General features: G+C 42.6%; 1 protein-coding gene across 1 annotated transcript; it reads right to left on the minus strand.

Annotated features, from left to right (window-relative positions):
• Window positions 1-274: 274 nt before the first annotated feature.
• On the minus strand, window positions 275-23,790 carry RFX8 (RFX family member 8, lacking RFX DNA binding domain). Its single transcript, XM_015851377.2, is given in 18 exon segments — window positions 275-412; window positions 414-511; window positions 3,257-3,311; window positions 3,313-3,366; window positions 4,116-4,169; window positions 4,172-4,212; window positions 6,816-6,972; window positions 9,741-9,799; window positions 11,501-11,651; window positions 12,366-12,479; window positions 12,936-13,013; window positions 13,098-13,226; window positions 14,202-14,265; window positions 16,419-16,478; window positions 18,717-18,803; window positions 19,878-19,939; window positions 22,252-22,375; window positions 23,672-23,790. Coding segments are annotated over 18 exon segments (1,575 nt in total). The 5' UTR covers window positions 23,722-23,790.
• Between the last annotated feature and the right edge of the window lie 1,826 nt (window positions 23,791-25,616).

The following is a 25,616-nucleotide window of genomic DNA, read 5'->3' on the forward strand; positions in this document are numbered from 1 at the left end:
ACGTGTTTATTTTGTTAAGAGAGAGTGTCGGATGATTTACTATGATATTTTATATATTGTTGTTTTTTATTTTTATCGTTTTCTATTTTTTCTTTCTTTCTTTCATTTCTTGTCATTTCTTTCTTTCTCTTCTTTCTTTAATTTCTTCTTCTCTTCTTTCTTCTCAGCTTCTCAGAGCTAATATTTTATCTTACCTTGATTCTGTGCTTTCTCCAAGATAGCTCAGAAACTCTGAATAACGTTGCTTAAAACATCTCTGAAGTCAACTCCTGGTTCAGCCATCAACTATGAGAGTTGACTGAGAAGCTTCAGCTGGAGGTTCTCCCGCTGCTGCAGAAGAGAAGTAGCCCCCATGCCCAAAGTAGCTGGCCATTAAACCCACAGAAACAGGCTGGTCGCTTTGCTGTGTGACAACAAAAACTTTCTTCTCCCTCCTCTCCCTCCTCTATATAGGACTGGAAGACGTGAGCAACGTAATCCAAGAGTAGCAAATTAAACAAATGCCAGGATCCTAGAGTAAGAAAAAATAAAAAAAAAAACCCTAATTTTCCAATGTTTATGTTGTGTGTTTAATCCACGTTTTCGTACTCAACTTCGTCCTCCCAGATCTCATTGCTCATGTCGAGTTTATTTTAACCTTTATTAACTAGCATTGCTGTCCCATTCCCCCCTAACACAGATAAATTATTCAGCCTCTCCCCAAGCTAACCCCTCGTACAGATTTCAGTTGTCAATACTTATGACATTAAATGGCTTACCTTGCAGCTGGGTATGCCAAGATACCAAGTTACAGTTGCCAAAAGCCAGAAGAAGGACTCATGGAGGCCACTGGATTTTGACTTGTATCTGTGGTTGAAAGTGCTTAAGTGTCTGTAGGTGACTGTCCAGCCACCATGGCTTGGCAATGCTCCCCTGAATGCCTCAGAGAAGATACTAAGCTGATGTAAGGTTTTGTGTATGAGGTAAGTAGAGGCACATGTGCTGGAAAGGAGGTGGTAATGGAAGAGCTTTAGCATAGAATTATGGAATCGTCTGGGTTGGAAAAGACCTTCAAGATCATAAAACCAACTATCAACCTGACCTGCAGAGTCCCATCAGTAAACCATGTCCCTTAATGCCATGAAGTCCCATTAATCCTGACTGCTGTGACGCTTCTTTCAGCCTTACAGGAGACTTACTGCAGGTTCCTTCCATTGCACTTGAACATCACCCATGAGGAGGTTGGTTGGAATAAGGCAAAGACAATCACTCCAGAGTCACAGAAGCCAATGTGTCTGATTGTCAGTAGTGCAAGTTTCATTTAGCAAGAGCCCTTAGACAGAAGTGAGTTTGGATCTGTTTTTTGGTATGTTTGACTTCTGTTGTGAGGATGCATGCTGTATTAACATGACACAGTGCAGCCGTTTACCAAAAGTTCTACATTTTACCTAAGTGTGTGTCCTCGGTGGGTGCAGCATATTCTGACTTGCGGGATCCCCACACTGTCTGTACGAAATGATGAGATTTAAAGACATTTACAAAAAGCAATGGCCTGAGTGCAGAGTTGTTCACTAAGGCTTCAAGTAGAAATGTGGGAGTAGAGACCTGGGAAAGACGGGACACTGTTACATCATATGACCCAATGTCTAAAGGAACCAATGGTTTTAGGTAAGAAGATAATAATGACCAGTTTAATTGGGACATCACAGAGAAAGATTAAAAGGCATTTTAAAGGCTCTGTCATATGTGAAAATAAATTAAATCTCAGTGTTAATGAAGTGCAGTAATAAGACTGTCTTATGTGCGATGAAACAGTGTTTGTAACTAGTTTGAGGCAGGCTCAGCAGGGGGATAGGATGCTTTACATCAGATGGTATTAATTATGTCCCCAGCCATTAACTACTAGAGAACAGGGAGGCAATACATTAAACTCTTTGTGAGGTACGAAGAGGGGAGTGGATTTCATCTTCATTAGCAATTTCAATCAACATTGAGCTTCCAGTGCTGTTCTTGGAATCTGTTCACAATTTTCACTCCATGCACAAAATATTGCATCTAACTTTGGGGAGTTTTGTGCAGAACACTTCTGCAGAGGTAGAAGACTGATTTTTACTATTACTCCGATGCAGACACTCATGGACAAGGGACCTGACTGTGCTGTGTCCCATGTAGTCAGAGAGCAAACCTTCAGTCCTTCTCCAGGGAGTTCGTAATCTAATTATGAGGCAAAAGGTAGCAGCTAGATGCAGAAAAGTGCTGTGCATGTACATACACAAGCACAGCCAGTAATAGGGAAAGAATACTGAAGAACATAAAAGGCAGCAACCTTAGCATACCCCTTTGTTATGTCTTTGTAGGAAACACAAAGCCTTAAGCTTTGAAGGGGAATGTCTAAGAAGATAATGAGGGGTTTTTTTGGCTGTTGGTGTGAAGCTCTCGCCGACAGAACAGGAAAAATTATGAAAGTGCTTCTTTGAAAGTCTGAAAGGTAGTTCATGCAGTCTGGGCTGAGATGCTATCCAGAGGAGAGAGTGCGTTGCTCCAGAATAAATAAAAGACATATAGCCTCTGAAAGGTCTTACAAACAAAGAGAAAGGAAGTTAGGATTGATGCAGTATAGAAGAGGAACAGTTGATTCAAGACACAGCTGTACCACTTCAAGGCACTTCCAATAAATGTGACTGCAAAGGCCCCTCACTTCTGCTTTGCAGTAGTGTGTGTGTGATTTGGTGCTAGACAGCTCTGAGCACTACAACGGGGACAAAACTCATCCAGCTGAAAGAGTGTCTAGTTTTCAGTCAGCCTAACGTGACAGTGTAAGGCATAAGCATAGGGAAGGAGCCTATACCTTCTCTAGGAAGAACTAGCTGCACATTTGGCTAGTATCTGGATCTGCTGTTACTGTATTATACAGAAAAAATATAGGATTCTGAAAGCTACCGCTTTAGATATATGGAATTATTATGGTTAGCGATGCTGGTGCCCCAGCTCTCCATCACCCCTTCCTGATGGAGTTCCTGCAATGGAGGTGAAGAGGGATTTGCAATCTAAGATGCTGTATCCATTTTAAACGTCAAATGATAGCCCCTACCAAAACAGGGAGCCCTGCCCCTCTGCCATCTCCAGCTGCATCTTTCTCCCTTCCTCCCTTATGCTCATCCTAGAGAGGTGATGTTCATTGGATCATTAGCTTGACTGCAAACGTCTGTTGAAACGATCTGGTCCCTCAGCCATCTGAGGTTCACAATCAGATGACAGGCACAAGGCTCTCACTTACCAAAACTGTCTGCATAGTTGAGTGTCATCGCCTTGCTTACTGCGCATAGTAGGAAAGTTCCATCTCAACTGGAAATCAGCAGCCAGTTTTCTAAACTCCTGTTTATCCTGCTGGCTGCAAATAGAGAAAAGTAAAAAATAAAAAATAAATGCATTATGATGAAGCTGTTAAAAGAGTCCCTTACTGTGTTGTGGACTATTCCCTGTGCAGACTGCATACAAAGATGAAAAATTAAGTTAAAATAACTGAAGTTGAAATGGATCTTTGTATACGTCATCTTATTTCAGGTCTTTTCCAGCCAAGTTCTGAATGTCTCCAAGTCTGTCTCTACTATCAAACTACCACTAGTTCTGGATCACTGATGGACAAGCGTTGCAAGAACTAGTAACCTCGGGAGAGATCTATACACAAAGATGATGGTACTTGAATCTTTCATGAGAGCTAGAACCATTGTACTAGCATTTATCACTCTCCTACAACCTGCTGAAAATGAACAGTTTCATAAATCAGCAATTCCAGGAGTCATTAAGTGTTCTCTTTATTTATACAGACATTTTTCTTATAGATCTTGATTTACAAGGCAGTGTTACAGACTGTGTCTACAAAATGAGACCAGATACTGAAATCACCAAAGCGGATATATGCATAGAAATACATTTGTAGTTGCTTGCACAGATGGAAGTTTTGTATGCCATTAATTCTCTTTTTGTGCAGCATGCATAAATTGTATTTATGCAAATCTGCAGTCTGGTCATGTTGCTAGTATTTTCAATGTAGCTCCTGCAAACTTTTGACAGGCTGCGAGGGATAAATGCCGCCATCACTCTTCTTTTTCTGATGTTGTTAATTCATCTTGTACCTGAATGACAAAAGCCTGAAGATTTGAAGATACACAGCTCAGGGAGAACTCGAATATTCTGTAGACTGTGCCAGCGAAGATAATAGGTCATTTAAACCTGTGAAATAAAGAAGGGAGATCAAGCGGTTGGCTTGCTGCCATTTCTAGATGTTTTTAATTTCTTTTATATTTGGCTTTAAATATATTAAGACCTCTGTTTATAGCATTTTGATTAGTGTAACTGTGCAATTTCTTAGAAACTGGTCAGAATTCAAGCTTATGTCAGAGAACCATAGAATCATAGTATCAGAGAATGGCTTGTGTTGGAAGGGACTTCAAGAATGATCAAGTTCCAACCCCCCCTGTTGCTCAATGCCAGATCAAGTAGATAAGGCTGCTCAGGGCCTCATCCACCTTGGACACCCCAGGGATGGGGCACCCACAGCCTCTCAAGGCAAAATGTTCCAGCACCTCACCACCCTCTCAAGTGAAAAACTTCCCCTGATATGTAACCCAAATCTTACCTCCTTTAGTTTTTCCCCTTGTCCTATCACTATCTATCCATGTAAAAAGTTGATTTCCCTCCTGTTTATAATCTCCCTTTAAATACTGGAAGGCTGTAATGAGGTCTCCCCAAAGCCTTCTCTTCTCTAGACTGAACAAGACAATCTCCTTCAACCTGTCTTCACAGGAGAGGTGCTCAAGCCATCTGATCATCTTTGTGGCCCCCCTCTGGACTCTCTCCAAAGATCTGGCATCTTTCCTGTGTTGAGGGCCCCAGAACTTGACACAATACTCCTGAAGAGCCTCATGAAGGCAGAGTAGAGGGGGATCAATCACCCCTCTTCTGATGCAGCCCATGATACAGTTGGTTTTCCAGGCTGCAAGTGCATGCTGCTGGCTCATGTTCAGTTTTCAATCTACCAGGACCCCTAAGTCCTTCTCAGCAGGGCTACATAACATAATTAGGCTCACTGGGGCCCACCTTTCAAGTTTATCAAAGTCCCTCTGGATGGCATCCCTTCCTTCTGCTGTATCAACTGCACCACTTAGCTTGGTGTCATCAGCAAATTTGCTGAGGGTGCACTCAATCCCACTGTCTATGTCACTGATAAAGATGTTAAAGAGTACTGGTCCCAAGATGGACCCCTGGGGGACACCACTCATTACTGGCCTCCACGTGGACGGAGAGCCATAGATCTGTTCCATCATCTTCCCAGGTACAGAAGTGAGGCTCCACTGGCCCTTAGTTCCCTAGGTCATCCTTCCTGCCTTTCTAAAAACTGGGAGTGATGTTTCCCTTTTCCAGTCCCCAGGGACTTCACCTGACAGCCACGACTTTTCAAATACAATGGAGAGCAGCTCAACAACCACATCAGCCATTTCCCTTAGGACCCTGATATGCAGGTCATCCAGCCCCATAGCCATTGCTACCATGCCTGCACTAATCTAATTATCATGGCCAAAGTGGAAAGGGTAAACTGTGCACAAGTGCAAGCTGGAATATTATTATATGCAATACCAACTTTCTTATCTTAGCTTCTATATGGTTGAGAAAGAAAAATCCAGTGTTGAGGAGGGCAATGTTTTGAAACAATAACTACAGATATCCCATAGTATTCTATGGAAATATATATAGCAATGCCAGAAAGCAGTGCAGACATTTCCCCAAAAGATTAGAAGCTACCACTATGTGCTACAAGCTGCATCATGACTGCATCTCTCTGAATCTACACCCTTCAGCTAACAGGACTTATTGTCAGAAAACATACTCATATAAACTTTGTTTATTATTAATAGCAATTTGGAAAAGGTGTGGAAAATGAAAATGCAATAAATCTGCCTATGAAAGGATAATGATGAATGAAATGGATGTAATAAAAAACTCCCGTGCATTGTTTTTGATTTTAAGGCTCATATGAATGTTGTTCAGATGGTTCTCTTGATGGCTCTACGAACAAAGAGAATCATTATTCCTGCCAAAAGCCGTCACAGGCAGGTGGTGGTGCATCCCCTGTCAGGGAGCACGCCTGCGGCAGGCCAGGAACAAAGAGCTGAGGATTCCTCCATCAGCTCTAAGCACAGCCGGTCCATCTCGCCTGTTTCTTGCTAACGATTTAAATGGCAGTCTGTTAAGCTTAGAATTAACTTGCCATTATGTTCCCATTGCTTTTCAGTAGACTGGCAAATATATCATGTCATGGCTGCATGAAAACCTTGTATTTTAGTGTTACAGTGCAGCATCAATTCCGCAGGCCCTAACAGAGCAAAAAGATGAGGAAGCTGAAAGGTCTTCATTCAGTTCAGCATACGGGCATGTAAAATCCAACAGCAGATGATTTCATGTACTGTGATTAATAAGAGGGGAAAATGCAAAACGTAATTCTAGGAAATTCTTTTTCATTGAAGCAAATCATAAAACGTGAATGTCCCTGTTTATCAGCCTCCTTTTGGAAGATTTATCATTTGGGAGCACAAAACCCACTCCCGCTGCCATAGGAAGCATTAAGAGAGAATCAAAGCCTTTCATTCTTAACCTTTAAAATCAAACGGATATAACTGCGTGCTCCATTCTCAATTTTATTGGCTCTTTTCCAGTACTTAGGGTTACTGAAAGCCTGTAATTCCCAGTAGGGCAGATGCCATGAATAAACATGCTAGAGCTTTAACAACGTCAGGCAGAGGCTTAAATGGATAGAAAAACATAGAAAAAAAAATTACATTTGATTTCTATGTTGTACCGCAGTTCATCTGGATTTCCATACTTCTTTTGAAAGAGGTTTCCAGGCACATCCAGCAATCCTTGACTGATGACAGCATTCAAGTCCGAGATCAGAACGGTGACTTTGCTGTAGTTGTTCAAGACTATTCTCATTGTCTGCAGTTATCAAGAAAACAGTTAACGTCTTTCACTTCCACGAGCCCTTAACTCAGCCAAAACAGCTTCCCTTATTCAGTGCTAAGTTAGAAGTGTGGCTTTAAATTTACCACTAGACTCCAAATGGGGATTTAAAAAATATAAAAGCACCAAAGAAGATGAATCTTAAGCTGTCTTTGAGTGGGTTTTGTTCTGGGTGATATTATTCTCAATGAGACTTTGTGGTAGTGTCTGTGATGGAGAAGACAAGGCTGACAGGTGCTTGAAGCATCTGGGCAATTGTTTTTGCCTGCAGTTAGTACAGTTATGCCAAATAATGGTACTTTGTCTGAAAAAATGAAATGATGTATTGGGATCTACTTTCCCTCAATACCACTTGTCCTTAATACGTGTTCCGATTACATTCAAAAGTGAGTTTTCTTGAGTTTTCCTGGCCTTTGAGAAGGCAAAAATAAGGCTAGAAATACTCTGTTAGTTCACGTAATATGAAGTTCGAGTAAGGAATTTGTCCCATGTCTTTGCTTGCGAGTCATTTGTGAATGAATCTGGTTTCATATTTGTCCCCACAAATATTACATACACAGATACTGCAGAGGATTTTCTTCTTGAAGTTACTTGCAAACTTCAGTGAAAACTTCAGCATTGGTGAACATTAGAACAAAAGCCATTCATTGGGTGCGTGGTAGAGATCACTACTTTCTATCACACTACACCCACTTGCAAGTATAAGCCTCAGCCCAATACCTTTGTTTTCCACTATTCTGTTGGTATCACTCAAATATCACAAGCAGCCTGACTCTCAGTAGTCTTTTTCAGCCAAGTTAAAGACAAAGCTTCTTTTCTTGCTTCACATGGAGTTTCCAGCATTGGAAGAAGAGCTGCTGGTCGCAGCAAGAGCACACAATGAGAATGCTGGCAACGCAGCTCCATACCCCAGTATGTTAGGCCACTTTCTTTCTTTACCCATTACACTTCACAAAGCATAATACTCTGAATTACTAAGAGCTGGCCCTGACAACACTTAAATACAGCTTACCAAAGGCAGGAATCAGCCCTTGGAAATGACGAGCATTATACTCACATTCCTTTCTCACAGGGAATTTGCACCTTCTTATACTCTAATTATATCCGTACATCAGGTAATAGCAAATATCAGCCTGCTTTATCTACACACGATGGGAAAGTTACTTTTTCCTTCTGAATGCTGACCCTGCCAAAATTGTTCAGATTTTCTCACCAGGTGGCTAAATTATTGCAAAGTGCTCTACGAGGCACAGTGTGTTTACACCATTCAGAAGCTGCAGCTGCACAGTCCCTCAATAACCATTCTCATTAGGAGCACTGTCACCTGCTTTGACCACCTGTCTGGTTGAAATTCAAAGTGCTTTTCAAGGGAGAGAAAACCTTGAAGGACGATTAGAAATACCAAATGACTCCCATATGAGAGAATGAAACTTCAGGTTGAGACAGAAATAACTGAGAAAGAATGTGACAGAGGTCTGCAGGAAGAACTGCATGAAAAAGGGCACAAATTTCACAACTAATAAAAGAAAGTACTTTTTCACATGAGAAATAACCAAATCCTGGGGGCTCACTACCCCGAGATGTTGTGAAGGCTAAAACCAGGAATTCCAGTTACTCTGGAATACCCTTGCCCTTCGCTTGTATTTTTAAAGAGGCTCTAGAGAAGGTGCAAATGTCATTTACCTGTGCAAAGACTGCCAGTTAGCATGAAGAGGAACCAGGCTCAGAGTGTGCTCTATGTTAAGTGTAGACCTGAGCCAGGTTCTCAGTTCTAGAATGTTCACTTTGTGCAGGTTAAACAGTGCGCAGTCAATGTAAAGCAGAGGGCTGCTGCTGGAGAATTCCCTCCAGCTAGTTTAAAACTCAAGACCAAGCGCAACAGAATGAAGTCTAAATACAGCAATCAGGTCCAAATGACTGGGAACAGCTGGCACATACAGCTGTGTGGGATGGGGTGGTTTGATGTGTAAGAAGCACTGTTAAGAAGCATACAGTGTTATGAAGCTGAGTTTTTCCTAGAGTTCAGCATCTCCAAAGTGCTGCTTCAGGAAATGGAAACTACCAGTCCTTGACATTTGATAGAAGTAGACCCTTTGCTCATGTTAGGACACCTATGCACATTTATGCTTTTTTAAATTATTATTATTAAAAAAAAAAAAAACAAAAAAAAAAACCACCCCCAAAATGACTTTTTTTTTTCTAAGTGTGAGGTTTAACTTTTGTATGTTGCTGGTGATGAAGCTTCCCCACAAAGGAAAACTACATTTATTAAGGAAAGATGTGATGCTGCCGTATAACCCAAGGAGCCATAGTTCCCCTCTTTTACTCCTTTGCCGTGGGGATACAGTGAAGTCATTTAATCCAGATGGGCTATACCAGGAGAATCTTGTACTGCTTGTGCTGTGATTTTGCAAGTATTTAAGGACAGCAATGGAAGAAAAGCTACAGGAAGGGCACAGCCCATCATAATAATGCAGCACTGAGAAAGTACAGGATAGCAACCACTAACCACATCTTGGAGGCTCTCACAGAACCCAGAGGGCCCCTCAGCATACTTACTGTGGGCAGAAATAAGTAGGGTGGTGAGCATGGTTTGGACCATGGTTAGTATACAGATAATAACACCTGTGCTGCTGTTGTTCTACTGCAGTGGAGCATCTCATAAATGATCCTTACTGTCTGTTGGCTTCTTTAGAGAATGAGATACTCAGGGTTGTTTCTTTTTCATGGATTCTGGAACATACCTTGGCCATATTAGAAAGATCTGTCTTTCTCCTGAGTCTTTTTATAAACACTGTAACTTCTGTTAAAGAAGAAGAGGCAGGTGTTTCATATGGTTAATATTTTGCATTCTTAAAGATATTGATGAAGACAGATCTCTTTAAATTGTAAAGTAGATCCCTGTGGGAGTGACAGGTTAACTCAGAGCACAGAGAGATATCTGAGCTGCTATCTATGCTGAGGACCTTGCAAGTTTAAAGCTTGCAAGCAGTACCGATAACTGTTCTTCCTCCACTGGAAATATGTTAATCCACGATGCAGAGGAAAAACGCTTCCAATATGTTTTCCATGAGATACTTCTCAAGCAAGAGCAACATTCTTTTATGAGTATGGTTTCAGATGCTGTCACGACTGATGGCAGCATGAATTCTAAATGTTCTGTTTTGATTAGAGTTTGCATTTTCACACTTATGTATCTACAATTCTTCAGCACTGTTAATAAAAGCTGATTTCTGTTGCTCTACTTGATCCTGTCTATAATGCATTAGAATTACTAACAGCGTGGTCCAAGGGTATCCTTTCTAAGAATAAAATATAACTATCTGATTTTGAAAATCAAGTATAAAATAACTTAAATCTGTGGACAGACAATGGTTTTCAAGTAAACTCTGTTTCTCTGAAGTTTGTACAAGCCCCGAAGCCTAGGATATGCATCGAAAGTGTTGTAGTTGATTAATTACGTATTATACTTTCATGCACAGAAGTGTGTTAAAAGCAGATTACTAAATTTGCTCTGTCAGTTGTTGAATGTAAGGACTGCCGGGTTTGAGACCGACTGCAAGTCATCCTTGAGCACATGTGCGCTAACAGACCTGTATCCATGCAGGATCCCATCTTTCTCACTGTAGAAATGGTTTTCATTCATGGAGCAACAGAGCAGCATTTTGCTTTAGCCTAATTCTTCGGCATATCTGAACTAGCTGATCTTAAAAGTTCCTTCCAACCCAAACCACTCCATGATTCTAAGTAATATATAAACTGTGGAATCATAGAATGGCTTGGGTTGAAAAGGACCCTGAAGATCAACTAGTCCCACTGCTGTGGGCAATGACCCCTTCTACTAGATCAAGTTGCCCAAAGCCTCACCCAACATGACCTTGAACGTTTTGTACATATGAACATATCTGCATACATAAAACAAAGTATGTATGTGTGTACATATTTAGGATCACACACCTTTGTATATTACAAGATTTTTTAATCCTGCTCTAATGACAGAGTCACATTTTCCCTACAGGCCTTTGGCTTCTTTTTTTGTACTTTATATTGGAGTGCCCTACAGTCATTAATTAATTTATCTGCATAAAACCACTTGCAAGGAGAAGAGACAGAACACTACCTAAACTTCAGAGGGCAGGGTGCTTATTTTTCAGAGTCATCAACACAGCCAAAGTGAGTGTGGCAAAAGACAGGTCTTTAAAAAGATTCGAGTACACTTTAATTAACCAGGAACTCAGAATTATTTGGGCTTAAATTTGTTCTCACATCAATTGAGACCATTTATTTTTAGCTGTGTGCCAACTAACTCTAGTCCTTCCTACTATCAAGGTCGTCAGCTAAAATGTTTATAAAATAATTTAATAGCCTTGTAACCCAGTGTTTTCTGCAGTTGAAGAAAAGGTTGTTTTATGAGAATCACTCACCTTTACATTTGGATGTTTGGAGTGGCATTGGAAGCTCTTCCAAAGCGTTAAGCAGCCAGAGTTTAACATTTTNTACTCACCTTTACATTTGGATGTTTGGAGTGGCATTGGAAGCTCTTCCAAAGCGTTAAGCAGCCAGAGTTTAACATTTTTACTGAATGTTCTGATTGACTTCAGATAGTGAACAGACACCTCCTCCAAGAAGTCACCGAGGAGAATATTATCCATTTCCTACAATGTAAATACATGGAGCTGCATGGTCACTGCACTACAGGTTTTTTACAGCAGCATGAAACACATTTTACCTGTGATCACAATTTATGTCATGAAAAAGATCATTTTTTTCCTCCTCTTAAGGCAATAATTAAACTATATTTATTAGCAGAAGGAAAAAGGTCCTAGAAGCAAGTAGAGCCTCCTGAATTAATTACTAGATGATGCCTGATGACTTGCCATAAATAAGAAGTAAATTATTCTGAGCAGAAAACTGTGTACATCTACATGGAACGTCACTGAGAAATACAGTAAAGTTACCAAAGGAAAAATAAGCCTCATGTAGTTTAGAATCCAGCAATCAAGCTGAACTTCAAATTCATATCCTCATTCTTGAATCCCAGATCACTTTTATAATATCATCCTCTATTGGTATTAAGAACTTTCAACCATGGTTGTATGCAGAGCCAGGAACTGAACTTGATGATCCTTATGGATCCCTTTTAACTTGGCATATTCTGTGAACTGAAGATACGGAAGCAAATGGCTGTAGTCTCAAATTCCACTGTCTCCTTTCAAAATCCGAACTCATTGGCTCAAAATTTATATATACATATACACTGAAAATAAAATCTCATTGTACAGTACACAGTAAACAACTGATCTTTCTCTCCAGGTAGAACTTCTAGGACAAAAATCATAAAGTAATTACAACAAACATGTCTACAGTACCTTGAATAGATATCTGTCATAGTACTTGAACAGCTGGCATATATCTGGCAAGGATATAAACGCTATTTTTTCAGGCTGTAGAGACTTCCAGAATGATGTGATGCAGTCTTCCACCTATTGCACAAAGTCCTTTATGAAATTTCACCAGTTTCATGCTAGTGACATGTGATGTGTGGCTCAGTGAAAGAACATACACATTAGCACGTAAGCAGGAAGATGATCACAGAGGTTGGCTCCCCACCTGACTTAAGCCAGGTTCAGACACCACTGGGAGCATCCTGGGGTGAACCGGGCAAGGAAGCATGACAAAGAGCAGGGAGACAAAGAGATGTGCTGTGGATATGTGGATATAATGGAATATATGTGTCCATGGCCTTCTAAGGTGATCGACTTAGAAGGGTTGATCACATTAATTAAGAATTCCAGTGTATCTCGATTGAGTGCTCTTTTTGTTCATAAATTAATGTCTACCTTAAATAAAACCATCATCCAAATAAGCTACAAAGAAACCGTTTCATTATCATATTTGTTCTCTATCATGCAAGGAGTTTACTGAAGAAAAAGGCATACCTTGTCAAGCTCTTGCATTTTCACAACCTGTAAAATGTCTTGGCAGTGGCTATTGTACTCATTTGCAATCTGTATAACCTGGACAAAGTAAGCAAAAAGAGTGTGAAACAGATTGTGTAGTCAAAGAGCTAAACTGCTTGATTACTGAATACTTAAACATACCATCTCATAGGGGTATTTGTTCAGTAACTCTTGCTCCCAAGGGCAGGCCAGCCCAAATTCAGGCAAAACGTATGCAAGTCTGTCTTCTTCAGTTTTCAGATAAGTGATTGATGGAAAACAGTGCAAATCCTTGCTCCAAAGCATCGGAGTGTATTTTAAAGAATTAAAAAAGACAAAAACAAAACAAAAAAGCACAGTTATCTTGTCACTTCTGCTAAAGTTACTAAGCACTTTCTTGAAGTTATATGTTGTTATTTTTTAGTAATAAGATGTAATTATTCACAGAAATGCTTGTTCTTTTTGTAGAAAAATGTAGAGGTGGGTGAAGGAAACAAGCATGGTTGACTGAAAGTTCAAATTCCAAACAGCACATTAATTTATTTTCTAACCAAGTGAATATGTCGTGCTACACGTATATTATACATATATTTTCTGTAGCACTCATTTTGACGGTAGCCATCTTCTAAATAATGCTCTGTCAACTATCTGCCAAGGTTTTCTTCAGCTGTTGTTACATGCACTCTGAGCACCATGAAAAAAACTAGAAAGACACACTGTCTCCTTTTCCCTTGCTGTGATCTCTATAATCCCGCTGCTTGTGCTTTGTGGGTTGGCTTCCAACCACCCCAGCGTCAAGCCAATTCCCTACTGCATTCGAGAACTGACACCAGTCAGCCTAGCCTTTGGTGAGCAGGGCTTCCATTCTCTTTTCTTAATCACCTCACAGTGCTTTATAGAATTCCCTTGCCAATATAGTCTCAGTGAGTTGAAAGGACACTGGCACAACAGCAAGAGGGCCTGCAGTGGTGGGCTTCCAACCAGGAAGGTGATGCCCAACTAACAATTCCAGTGTTGGAAACCTGGGCGGTCAGCCATGATTTCAACACTTGGCATGACAAAGATTATTTGAGCTGATATTTAGACAATAAAAATACTTAGCCACATCATGAGTAGTGGGAGTAAGCATTTAATGAGGTTACACAGACAAAGGTTACTTCAGGGAGTGTGATGGGTTAATTGTATTTCATTACAACATGATACAGAATTTCTAATTAAGCACACAGAGAACCATTTTGTTATAAGTCTGATCTATCTGAAACTCACTGTTCCTCTTTTTTTGCTATTGCTCTCGTAACCAGCTGCATCTCCAGAACTGCAGGCGTCTGCACTGTGGTAAAATACAGAACATAAAGCCCTTTAAAAAAAACCCACCAATTTATACTGTGTTTAGTGAGAAAATGATCTCAAAGTGGATTGAGAGTACTAGGCTGATGTAGGCAGTAGTGTGTTTAAGAAAAGAAATCCCTCCCTTTCCCGTCGTTCAGTGGCCCCAGGATTTTCTAATGAATCTGGAGACTAATTTCAAGATAAAACAGAGCTACTCACTGCAGACAGCAAGATATTAGCCCTTTAGCAGCGCAATCTCTTCCAACTTCTTGTACCATATTCACGCTTTTGAACTTGTAGTGGCTACTCATTTGGAATGAAAATAAAAATCATAGACACAGAAATAATGAAATCATAATTGTCTTTGAGCTTTGACTGCACGGTAACCCCAATTTCTGTTCCCTTTATCAGTGCAGACAGCAACTTTTTCCTGGCTGCCCTTTGCCTACTTTGAAAGTCTTCCTTGATGCTCCACACTCTCAGCATTCTCATGGGTCTGCAATAGCTCAACAATCAGCTTTTGGTTGGAAAACCAAGAGCTGGGCAGCAGTAGGCTGCTTTCTTGCTTTGTCATCTCCTCCCTCCTCCTACGCCTGTGCTGCTGAAGTGAATCCTGCAGGAGAGAAAGGCAGTGGCACTCTCCCTGAGAAACCTTGTCTGTTGTGAACAGCGTTGTGGTTCATCTGTTGAAAGAAGGGGAGAACAACTTTGGCTACAGGCCTGCCAAGCCTAAAGCTGCTGGGAAAGGGGAACAGTGAAGGCAGTATCAGCAATAGCTGCCCAGAGTCAAGAAGAACAGATATCGGTAGGAGGGCACTTGAAGAACAGTATGAAGAAACACCAGCCAGTAAGCCAATTTCTGGTCCAACTTCAGTTCCTCAACACAAATGCATGGAGCATAGGAAATAAGGAAGGTGAACCAGAAGTTTTAGTCCAGTCTTAGGGCCAGGATATTCTGGCACTCAGTGAGGTGTGGTGGGATGGATCGCAAGTCTGGAATGCTGAGATGAATGGCTACAGGCTCTTCAGGAGCAATGGACAGGGAAGGAGAGAAGGTATAACCCTTGACATTAGTGAAGGTCTGGGCTGCATGGAGCTGGGTAATGGCAGTGGAAGGATTGGGTTCTCTCCATAAGAGTCAGAGGAAAGGCCTACAAGGGAGATATTATCTGGAGTGCTGTGTCCATTTCTGGACTGTCCAGTTCATTAAAGACAGAAAACTATTGTAGAGAGTCCAGTGGAAAGCTACAAAGAATATGAGGAACCTGGCGCATCTCCTGAATAGAGAAAAGAAGAGAGACTTGGAGCTGTTCAGCCTGGAGAAGAGAAGGCTGAGAGGAGATCTTATCATATCTCATAGATATCTAATGGGCAGGTGCCAAATGGATGGTGGTGCCCAGTGACAGCACAAGGGTCAATGGGCACAAAGTTCAACAGAGCAAGTTCCATCTGAACAAGAGGGAAAGCTTTACTGATAGGGTGACGAAGCACTGGAGCAGGCTGCCCAGAGAGGTTGTGGAGTCTCCTCCTCTGAAGACATTCAGAACAAGCATGGACTCTTTTCTGTGCAGCCTGCTTTAGGGAACCTGCTTTAGCAGGGGTGTGGACCAGGTGATCCCCAGAGGTCCCTTCCAACCCCTGCACTCCCTGTCTGTGAAGCCATTTCAAGCTCCTGGGCTCTCAGGGACTCTGTTCTTTGGAAGGTGGAAGCCAGTGTTTTGCACTGTTTTGTCCTTGCTGGTGGCTGGTACACACGCCACCTCCCTTTTCCTTCACCCCCATTTTGGTGCTGAAAGCCAAAGGACTACATCCACCGAAGACCTGGCACAGTGTTAATGCTGCATGTGTTTGGTCCCCACAAACAAAAGAATGGGTCAGTACAGATGCACTGCTGTCAAAAGTCTCATCCTTGCAGGTTCCTAAAGCCTGTGGAATACAATTAACAAACATTTTCCAGCTCCTGCTCTTCCCAAGCAGGCAGCCAGCTGCATTCTGCCACTGCTGCTATGGCAACAAACCTCAGCACCTCACCTCTCCTTTGGCAGGCTGCTGGGGAGCAGGTTGAAGCCTTCCTTCTCACTACCCCTCCACCTGCCCCTACTTCACCTTTGCCAGGTGAGGCGAGCATCGTTAGCAAAATAGGTTCAGACTCACCCGGTGCCCACAGGGGTGCTTGGCTGCCATGCAGAAACACTCTTCCCTGGAGAGCACTGCCTGGGCAAAGATAGAGCACACAGAGTGGAACGTGGGTGGGGAGGTGAGGGCAATGAGCTCAGCTCTGCCTCCCATGGGGCTGGGGAGGGGGAATGAGAGCTGATAGGGGAGGTCTGTTTGTAGGGATGGCAGAAAGACTGAGCTGAATGGGAAGGAGGAAGGGAAAATGAATGGAGGGAGAATGGTGAATGGGACTGATGGATTACACTGAGATCAGAAAAGATAATATCCTGGAAACACACTAGTATTTGTAACTGAAAAGTTACAGGTTTGCTTCGCTAGAAAGAGGCCCAAGCCTCCCCTGTTCCTAGATCATGAAGTAACTCTTACTTAGAGGTCTTTTCCAACCTTGGTGATTCTATGATATGATTCTACTCTTATAAAGCTGGAACTCCTTGGCATTTTTTAGCACTGCCATATTCCAAACCACTTTGACCTGCCAGAGCAGCTGCCATTGTAGGGAGACCTCATCCTCAAAGCTCCCATTCCTAAAAGTCACCTTAGTGTACTTCAAATTATCCCATACCCTCTTAAATCTCTGTAATACCTTTGGAGACCCATTTGGTCACAGCTCGGCTTACCTGCTCTACTTTCACATTATCAGCAGCACAACAGAATATGTATCTTCAGAAATACTCAACATTTCAAAACAGAGCAGCTCACAGGTGCTTTGTAAGAGCATCCTCATCAGATGCAGCAGTCATCTGGGATTATGATAACCACGTGCATCTGACTGCATTTCATTTGTTTGTTTTTACTGCCTTCTCTCTGTTTCCTTCTGCTGTCCTTTAACAGGCACCAAGAAGCAGCGGTGACACCTAGGTGCTGCTGGTGCACGTATTGGCTCTAGATGGGGGCACGTGGCTGGGTCTGGAGTGAAAGGTGCTCTAAAATGCAGCTCTGTGACTTCACACAACAGCTTAAATGAAGGAAGCGTCACACAAGATAATTTCATAGTTAACAGACTTACCTAAGAGTATTGCAGCGAGAAAGCTGATGTTTATCTGAATGTATATGTATTTAATATAGTGTGCATTGGTAGCTAGAGATATCACTTTAGCAAGGTTCTCATGTGAAATGAGCCTCACTTTGCTTATGAATAATTTCTTTGGTCTCAAAACAACTGATTGCCACTTGATTGTGTGCAGAACCTGAGCCTTTGCCCTGCTCCACTCTTTATCCTTGCTCCGCTGTGGCTGCTTGGACTGCTGCAGCTTTGCTCTGCCATCTAACCAGCAAAGACAGGCAGCAAACCCGTGGGTATAATTTTTCCATTCTCTTGTAGCGTGTATTCAATTAACTATACAATAAAATACCACAGACAGTGAAACAGCTTTCATCATCGCCAGAATATCTGAGTGCTTAATAGTCTCTCTTGTATCCCTAGAACATTCATGCCATAGAGAGCTATTACATACCCATTTAAAAGAATGGAAACCAAAGTAAAGAATTTGTTTGTATACACATTTCTTTTTTTTTCCTTCTCCCCAAGAGAAATGCAAGTCTGTAGCTCATTTACCTCAGCCATGACCTTAGCGATGGCCTTCCTCATCCTGCCTACAACTGAGCTGAGATCAAGTCTTCACTTAGCTTCTATGCTACCTTATGTTCATCACTTTTTTAGATTGTTTTTCTGTTTTCGCAGTCAATTTCCACACCTGTCTTACGTACCACCTCATTGCTGTTCCCTTTCAAGAGGTTACTTTAAAACCATGACATTTTAAAACAAAACAGAGACAATATTTTCAAAGTAGCATGCCTCATCTTTTAGTAAAAACTAGCTAACACCGTTGCATGTGTTCTCCTCACAGAATCACCAAGGTTGGAAAAGACCTACAGGATCATCCAGTCCAGCCATCACCAGTTGTTCTCACTAAACCATGTCCTTTCTATTGTAATGCGTATCTCTTCAGCCTACTGCTTACCAACAGAAGTGCTACAATGTCAAGAAGCAATTGTCATTTATCTGAGCTTCCATTTAGAGCCTCAACGTGTTTCATTCTTCCCTTCGGTCTGGCAATGATCTGCCTTTCTACAGTGTCCGATTCAAAGAAATCTGATTAGATAAGGCACTTTTTCCAAACTGAATGTTCTTGTTAGGAGTATTGCTTAATGTCACGGCACTTCTATAGTGTGTGTAAGAGGAAGAAAATACTCATACTGTTGATGATGTTCAGCCATGAGAAATAACAGACTTCTATGTACAGACAATATCTAGAAAATACTCAGAAAACAAACCTGCGATAATTTTTTTGAGACAGAAGAAAGCAATAACGTCCATAAAAGGAAGAGTCCTTCTTGATAGCTATTCCATCATAGTGATATCTAGAAAATAAGTTTTAAAAGAAGGTGAACTGACAAGCAGGTGGTTTTTGAGACAGTTAGCAAATAATTGATACTCCTCTACTGAAAGCATCGTTGGACAAGAAGAAAAGACAAAGTGAAAAGAAAAATGCTACATTTACTTTATCAATTCTGTTGGAAATTTATTTCCTTGGCACAAAATATTTACACAAGTGTTTGTAGAATGACTTAACAAGCTTTACTTACTTGTTTGGGGTTTCTTTTTTTTTTTTTTTGCCCTTGAATGATACCTTCTTTGAAGTGAACTAACATAAGCCAGCAGATACAGCGCAACAGCTCTGCACAGGATAATTAGAGAAGTCACAGACTCTCAGCAGGCAGAGGACCCCACATTCCCACTGAAGCTGGAGGACAGTGGGCACTTGCAACACAGTGGTTTACAATAGGTTTGGGACTGGGTGGCCAATAGGTGGAAGATAAAACCAATAAATCTAGAAGAACTGCTATAGTTTTATGCACATTCTGGTGTTAACATTCTGCTCTGGTCATGGAGGAGTACACCAGCATCTGGCACAGGGTGAATGGGGAAGTTCCTGGCCTTCAGCAGCCAGTAGAGGGTGAGCTTCTGCTGGTGGGAAACGACTGCACAAGGCTACAGGGCAGCACGCACCATCCCAACCAATGCTGGGAGCATCTGTGGCCAAGCACTCCAAGCTGCTGTATCAAGACAGCAGGTCCAGGCTAGTGGAGAAAAATCACAGATCAAATAAGATTATAATTCAAAGCCAGAGTTCTACAGCCACTCCAAATGCTTCTAAAATGACTGCATTTCAGTGCCCTTTAAAGCATTGTTTCTCCCAGTCTGGATATTCAGAGTGCAAATATATATTTGGATGCTGAATCAATGAAAGCATATCTATACCAATCCTCATGCTTCTGCTAAAGGGACAAAAGGAAGGGAAGAGAAGGGAGACTGAGGAAGAGATCAGAAGATATATTAGAGCTGGAGCTGATAATTCTGCCATTTTTTTGCCCCCAGTTTTACTAGTGCAGTCACTCACCATGTTTTGCAAACAAAGGATTCAGACACTATACCTGGCACTGCCTCTGGTGCCCAGCCTTCTTGTCCCCAGACCTGGGAAAACTAACCGGATAAGCTAAAAAACAAGCAGAAAATTAGAGATTCTTGGCAAGTTCATTCAAAAACACAAAGATGCGTTCATTACAGTTTTCTCTCCTTGATCACTTCTTTTCCTTTCCATTGCTTGCTGGCTAATACCTGTCCCTACGTACCTCTCAAATGGTAACTGCTGAACTGAAGTCAATCAGGCTTTTGTGGATCAAAATGAGAGTAATTTCACGGATTACGTCCCTCAGGTGAGACTTGTTTCACATCAGCCTGGTTTGCCTGCACTGAAGCACACCCAGGAGACCACCCAGAGCTGGCTGGGTGCAGCACAGCCAGGGGAAATTGATCTGCAAGAAGCATCTGTATGGGGCTTATGGAGGGGCTGGAGCTCCTCCATCCCTGTCCAGCCCTCCTCATCTGTGCAGTGTTCACTTACACAACCCTCTCACTTGCACATGAAGCACTTGCAGGCTGGGCTCTAACTTGATGTTTCTGAGAGGCTCCATCCCCACACTGCTCAGTGACCTCCAGTCCACCCCTGTGGTAATGTGAACTGGGGTCAGGCAGCACCTGCCAAGGTTAAGCCCTACAGAATAATATGATAGTGTCAGGGTAATACCTCACTTCACCACGATTATTCTGCATGAGCTCCCCTGTGGAGGCAGAGCCTAACAAGGGTTGCTGGAGCTGTACAGGAATGAGGGCACAGTGCTGGCTCAGTAGCCAGGTGATCCTTCTCTGCAGCCCTTTGTGCAGCATACACCTTGTTGGCTTAAAGGCCTGCACAGGGTCAGATTGCATCCCCTGACCTGCATGTTACAACAGTGCTCGTATAGTTCTGCTTTTTGCACATTTTTTTGCATGCACACACCTCAGCTGCTCCCTTTCTCAATGTGGTACATACTCTCCTTGTCCCAAAAGGCCATCCTGTGAACTGAGGCCTCCTCTACAGACAGTGACATACTGGAGCAGAGGGACCAGGCAGATTAAATTAGTGCCATCTCAAATAACTGCAGTTTCATTCACACAAGGCTTGATTGCAAAAATCCTTACATACAGCGCGGTCGAGTTACTACAGCTTGACAAATTATTAATAGCTCATATTATTCACCGGCCTCTTGTAACCGCTTACATGAGCACCTGTATTTTAAAGCAGTGTAACTGCAGCTCAGTCTCTTGCTGCACAGCCACAGCTCATACTGAGGTGGGACTCACCTACGTGGCTCCTTGTGTAAGCTGCTCTTGGTTTACTCCATGGTCAATGGAGAAAAACAGGCAGTTCTAAAACAGGCATGAGTCACCTGAGCTGATGAGATGACTCATTCAGGGTGAGAGGAACCGTATGTAACTACTTATTTCTCTCCATCGACTGCTAAGTGATGGTAAGGTGATGAGCTTCATGGCAGACCTCTGTACCGAACCAGACCAGTTCCACCCATGGCTTGGCTGATGGGTGATGAGCCATTAGGCTGTGGTCAACCAATTGTGTGGGATCAGTCACTCAAACCTGAAGTAAGAGTGATCATCACCCAGTAAAAAGAAAACAAAATGAAGCAGGTTCAGCTGAACTGAGATAAATGATTCTTAAAATGAGTTTATCCACGCACAAAATTGATTCCAGGCAAAACTTTCTCTTGATTTTTTCCTTTAAAAATGCTAAAACAGCTCCTACCACAGGCACTAATGGAAAACTATTAGCTGTGAAAATAGGAAGTTCTGAACAAAAAAAAATCTTGAATATAATCACATATGATTCTGTTTTCCTTAATTGGTCAAATAAAGCCAAATAGCTATGAGAATTTGTCGCATGTGGGATTTCTATGTGGTAATTGCCTTGTGGGTTGTATCAACATCCACTTAGTGGAAGAGTGGAACTGCTTAAAGGAGATTGTTTTTTACATCTGCTTTTGTTTTGCTTGGAAGATTCAGTGAAGGATTTTCAGCGTGTGTTTGGAGCAAAATCTCCCTAAGTGTAGTTAAAAAAGGAAGTTTCAAATTATGTAACAACCAAATGGGTCTTTTAAGGACAGAAGTATCAGCTTCTCAGGACTGGTTTCTTAACCTTGCACTGCTTACCCTGGAAAAGCCTTCACCCGCCACAGAAAACACAGATACAACTCCCACATAAGCCAAAGAAGAAGTAAGGACAATACAGAAGCCTTCAAACACAGTCTTTTCTAAACTCTTAGGCTGAATTACCCTATTAATAATATATCATGTACGCGCCCTTTTCTATTATTTAATTTTTCTTGGTACACAGCACATACATTTGATACAAACGTATCTTATTTTCTGTTTGGATCTCAGCTTCTAATCTTACAAATCCTCTCTATTCTGTACCTTTCCAAAGGTGGCTGAATTTACTTTGTCGTTGTCATTTGAACTGAAGTTTTCTATATACATTTCATATAGCAGCCAGCGGGGTATGGTGCATCCTTCGCACAAACAGAAATTATCAGCTATCCTTTAAAACAAAACGAAACAAAACAAATCTATCAGTTTATATCGGAATTAGGGGAAAAATAAAGGATTGTTAACTTGCAATTTTAATAGCTTGTCAAGTTTACAGTGGATCAGGTAATAGTAACTCCTATGTTATAGAAGCATAAAGTGCCTCACTATGTTTGTTTCAATAAGCAGGTTGGTTCAGAACGCAGACTTTTCATATCTACCAGGTGAGACTAGCAGGTCAGACTTGAACTCAATACATTCTTAATATCCTGATTTCAGGCTACCAGTGTTTGTGTAAAGCACTAGCTCTTATGGTAGCAGATGATAGGTAATCTCCGCAGCAGAGTGATATGCTGTAGTAGATGCCAGTTAGCATCAGCATGCCATGGCTCTGTGATGTCTGCTCAGCTCTTGCTTCCTCCCTGTCTCCAGAGGGAGAGGGTCTGTCACCTGTTATATATGAAGCTTTGATAGCTGGGACATCATACGGGTCTGCTATTAAACCACTCCTGAAGCTAAGTCTGCTTTGCTATCGTCAATACACCAGTCATACAATGGAGCTAAACACTCAAAAAACCTCAAAACACGGAAAGGTGATTCAGAAGCCTATTGTGATGAAAGAAACAACAGCTCATCTTTTCAAGGATTGCTTATGATTCGGTTTTACGCAGCGTCTCAACATTTCAAGATGACCTCCACAACTCCTTTCCTTTAGTTCTTCTGAAATGGAAATAGTATATCTAGAGTTTCAGTAAGTATGTTGATGTTTCAGCTTAGCTTGATAGCTGGACCCAGCCATGTTTGGGGTAAGAAGAAAGCAGCCCTGATTTCCCTTTCCCTGTCACCTGGCAGGTGATTCTCCTTCTCAAAGCCCCATAAAAGTGATGGTGACTGCCTTACTCCACCCCACAGAGCACCTTGTTGAAGAGGAACCCAACCACTGCCTTCATCCCAAGGAAACATGACCTCAGGAAGCATCAGTCTCTCAGCACAGCTGTATGCCAGGCAGTCACAGAGACCAGCTCTGGTTGGGGTGGTCCTGCAGCATGAAGGCTCCCTTATGGCAGTACAAATGATGTCGGAGGACAGACATTTACGGAACGTTACCCTCTTTCATAGGATGTTTCATGCACCACCATCACAATGGAGGCTTTATATTAAGCAGAACTTTTGCCTTCCCACATTGTGTTCAGACCCCGACTCTTCTACTCCCAGCCGGAGCTCCTGCAGCCCCCGGTGCAGCCACGTCCTGGCCGGCCCGATCCACCCCACAACCACAGGCTGAGCTGCGGGACGGAGCGGCACTCACCAGCGGGTGATGGAGAGGTGCAGGAGGGAGGTGGGGCTGCCCTCCGCCATCCCGGGCCGGACGTGCCGAGCCGAGCCGCTCCGCGCCGAGCCGTTCCTTACCGGCTAAAGGGGGCTCGCGAGCCTCGCTGCCTTTCGAAGCCGCTACCCGAGCGCGGGGCGGCCGAGCACCGGGCACCGGGCACTGGGTACCGGGTACCGGGTACCGGGTACCGGGTGCTGGGAGCCGGGCGGTGCGAGCACCTCGCCTCGAGCTGCGGGCTCCACCGAACGGACACGCTGTATTGAGCCCTGTTTTATCTATCTAATTTAACCGAAAGAGGGGAGATTTAGACTGGGTATAAGGTAGTTTTTGATAATAAGGGTGGTGAGGCACTGGCACAGATTGCCCAGAGAGGTGTTGGATGCTACATCCCTGGAGATATCCAGGGTTGGGCTGAACGGGGCTCTGAGCAACCTGATGTAGCTGTAGGTGTCCCTGTTCATTGCAAGGGAGTTGGACTAGCTGTCCTTTAAGGCCCCCTGAGAGAAGAGAGCAAGGTGAACTCCCGCTCCCTTCAAAACACCATGATATCATATAGGATGGAACATCCCTTTTCAGTTTAAGTCAGCTGTCCTAACCCTGTTTCCTCCCAGCTCCTTGAGCCCTTCCCTGCAAATGGCCCTGTGCAGCACCGCTTGGCAGCACGAGTAAGCGTCGGAGTGTTACCAGCGTTGTTTTTCTCCTAGAACCAAGGCACCGCATCGTGGCAGGCGCTCTGAAGGAAGGCATTCTATCCCAGCTGAAAGTAAGACAAATGGCCATGATCTCTTGCACCTTGGATTTGCCCCCAGGCATCAGGAGGTGCTCAGTACCTGTCCTGTGTATGGCTACAAAGGCTTTTTTATAGGAATTACAGGTAAGAAGTGAACTGCATGTAAATCAGGAGGTACAGAGATGTTGGAGAGAGGTATAAATGAGCAATTGCACAGCAGCACATTTGAATAACACAAGCACCATTTTAATATGTTTGCACACATTTGAAACACTTTTCTTTTTAGGGTTTTTACACTAGGATGCTGTCAGCTCCCATAATTGTTCAATTTCTCTTTGATATAGATAGATGAAAAGGCCGTCTCCTCCACCGAAACCCTCTAAGCAGTTTTCCATTGCACGTATCCATTATGCACAATGAGCTTGACTACCATGTGACTGACAAATATAAATTATGTATGGCTGGAGCAACTGAAAGCTTCCTAGTGGATGGAGTTGTGTTACATCAGAGCTCAGCTTCTCAGCAACTCCCATGGCTTCCCTGTGCTAATTAGCAGCTGAAGCTCAGCTATGACACAGCCTCACTTTGTTGTGACAGGGCGACCTAAGCCAACATATTGGTAGACAGCAATATTGAAAGTGGAGGGGGATAGGGGACCAGAAAACACAAATTTCTACTGGAAAGCTGATGGTTTTCTGGTCTCTCTGTGTAGCCTGCAGTGCACACAGATGTCATGTATAATGCATGTTGGTTTTAATCCGTAAAGCCTCACGCTGTGTTGAAAACCCCATAGGAAGGTGCTGCTTATTCACAGGGCCCCTAACCAAAGCCTTGAAAATGATGTCTGCCCAAAATATGCAGTCTGTAACCAGCACAGTGTAATCAATAAATCTAATTATCTGCCTACTGTGGAAGCTTTGCTCAGTTCTGAACTGTTGTCCAGTGCTGTATCTCCACTTTGCTGACCTTCTCTTTGTGCTGCTGGTACCGGGATATCTATGCACTGCCTCTGCTCATTCAGGCACAACCATAGCAGTGACCTCCAGGTTATGGGTCTGAGGAAGACAAAGTCTCATCCACTGCCAACAACTACTTGCTCACATTTTTGTATGTGCTTCACTCTTACAGTTCTCAAGATCCACAGCCAATGGATGACTTCCTGGACCTGCCCCAGACCCCACAGCACTTATG

Source organism: Coturnix japonica, chromosome 1 (genome assembly GCF_001577835.2).
Source record: "Coturnix japonica isolate 7356 chromosome 1, Coturnix japonica 2.1, whole genome shotgun sequence".
NCBI classification, from domain to species: domain Eukaryota; kingdom Metazoa; phylum Chordata; class Aves; order Galliformes; family Phasianidae; genus Coturnix; species Coturnix japonica.